At 32.4% G+C, this 2,145-nt stretch overlaps 1 protein-coding gene across 1 annotated transcript in view; it reads left to right on the top strand.

Annotated features, from left to right (window-relative positions):
- LOC105310626 (Fanconi anemia group M protein-like) overlaps nt 1-2,109 on the top strand; it is a 5,538-nt gene extending 3,429 nt beyond the window's left edge. Inside the window, exons 2-3 of the mRNA XM_011386775.2 lie at nt 1,516-1,607; nt 1,714-2,109. Of these exons, the coding sequence (XP_011385077.2) occupies nt 1,516-1,607; nt 1,714-1,794 (173 nt within the window). The 3' untranslated portion in view covers nt 1,795-2,109. The remainder of the gene's footprint in view (nt 1-1,515; nt 1,608-1,713) is intronic.
- The last annotated feature ends 36 nt before the right edge of the window (nt 2,110-2,145 follow it).

Consider the following 2,145-nt stretch of genomic DNA (forward strand, 5'->3'; position numbering starts at 1 on the left):
GTACATTTTCTACTTTCCATGTTATTGCAATGTTGCTGAACTTTCTGGCACTACAAAAAGGATTCTCTTCCGATTTCTAATAAGATTTTATTTTCTTTAACCTCCCACCTGTAGCCTCCTCAATGGTCATTAATCTTCCAAGAAATTATTCCCACAAAACAATTCTTTCGAGTCTCTTCAAGCTTTCACTAAGATTCTCCTCAAAATCCTTTCAGCTTCTGCCCTCAGCCTAGTTCTAAAACTCCTTCCACACTTTAGGATTTTGGTATGGCAATTCCCTATTTCCTGGTACCAAAATCTGTATTATTTATCTGTTGCTGTATAACAAATCATCCCCCAAAATTAATGGCTTAAAAAAAATAAATGTATTACTTCACGGTTTCTGTGGACCAAGAATTCAAGAGTGTCTTAGTTGAGTGGTTTTGGCCGAGGCTATTTCATGAAGTTACAACCAAGACGTTGGCCAGGGCTGGAGTTATCTGAAGGTTTGAATAAGCTTGGAGGATTATATTGCTGTTGGTAGGAGGCCTCAGTTTTTTACCACATGGGCCTCTCCATAGGGTTACTTCTTATATCCTTACAATACAGCATCTAGATTCCTCCAAAGTGGGTGATATGAGTGAGAGCAAGGCTGCAATGAATTTTATGATCTAGAATTTGAAGTAACACACCTTCACTTCCACTATATTCTTTTCTTAAAAGCCAAGTGATTAAGTCTACCCCACACTTAAGGAATTCTGATTCACCTCTTGAAGGGAGGCATATCAAAGAATTTATGAACATATCCTAAAACAACCACAGGGCTCTTAACAGAATCTTTCGTGAAGACACAAAGAAGTGTCTTCAATCAAAATTTTATGAAAGTGCAGAAATAGAGCTTTAAGTACCTGAACATTTGAAGCATTCAATTTCATACATGAGAGTTTTGTTTCTAGCGTTCTTTCCACCTTCCTAATGTGTTGTTCTAGTGACAACATTTTAGTGAATATCTTACCAATTTTTATTTCATGCTTGTGCACAAACACACATGTATATGTACATATATAGAGACATAGAAAAAAATTTTTTTATATATTGTTTTGTAGACTGCGTTATCATTCTTTAACTTTTTCACTTAGAGAATAAGACACAAAGGGCAGAAAGACTATAGTAGATTTTAAAGCTGAATTCTGAAACTTTGACTAATAAAATTTCATTTTATATTCTTCTAGCCTCTTTTCAGTTAATTTGTAAAATTGAACTCAAGTATGTGTTTATTATAAAAGTTATCTCAATTTTATCACTGACACTCTTTTATTTTTCTGTCTCTTCCTATGCTGATTTAATTTTCACTGGCATTTTTATTTTTCTGTCTGCTGATTTTTTTGGCCAAACTTCTGAAAAATGATCTTTTTTTGAGAGTGAATAAGTGTTGAGATTTACAAAAACAATTCTTATCGTATCTATCTATAAAATAGCGTGGCTGGATAAATTTAAATCTATTAACTAGATTCATTATTTTAAAATACATTCTAGGTGAACAGTTAACAAGCAATGAAAGTGAAGATGATGAGATTTTCCAAAGAAAGAGTAAAAAAAAAAAAGGAAATGTTTTAGAATCCCCTGAGGTGAGTCATTCAGTAATCACAGTAGTATGATCATAAAGGCATCTTCTCTCTCCTTACTTTTTTTTTTTTTAACCTTTTACTTTATCTATTTATCTACTTTATCTAGGATCAGAAAAATAGTGAAGTTGATTCTCCTCTTCATGCTGTAAAAAAGCGCAGGGTTCCTCTAAACAAAGTAAGTAGATAAACATAATGTATAGTATGTTCAGATTCTTTTGGAGCAAATATTAAAAGAAATATATTTGTATAGGTGAATGTCAGTATGTTTGATCTTACAGGTATATAGTTAACAGAAAAATAGATATTACATCCTATGTGACTGGAATTTCTATTTTAATTTTATTCTCCTTTTAGAAACTATCCCTACTTTTGTCAGTACACATCAGCAATTCAGCAAATGTTTTTTTAAATACGTACTGTGTATATACAGTGTAAGGTGCTGGGGATACTATAAAGATTATATCTGATACTATTTTAAATCACCTATAATCTAATAGGAGACAAAGATAGGTAAATGGATTTTTGGGGGAGGAGGGGA

Source organism: Pteropus vampyrus, unplaced genomic scaffold (genome assembly GCF_000151845.1).
Source record: "Pteropus vampyrus isolate Shadow unplaced genomic scaffold, Pvam_2.0 Scaffold7675, whole genome shotgun sequence".
Taxonomy (NCBI): domain Eukaryota; kingdom Metazoa; phylum Chordata; class Mammalia; order Chiroptera; family Pteropodidae; genus Pteropus; species Pteropus vampyrus.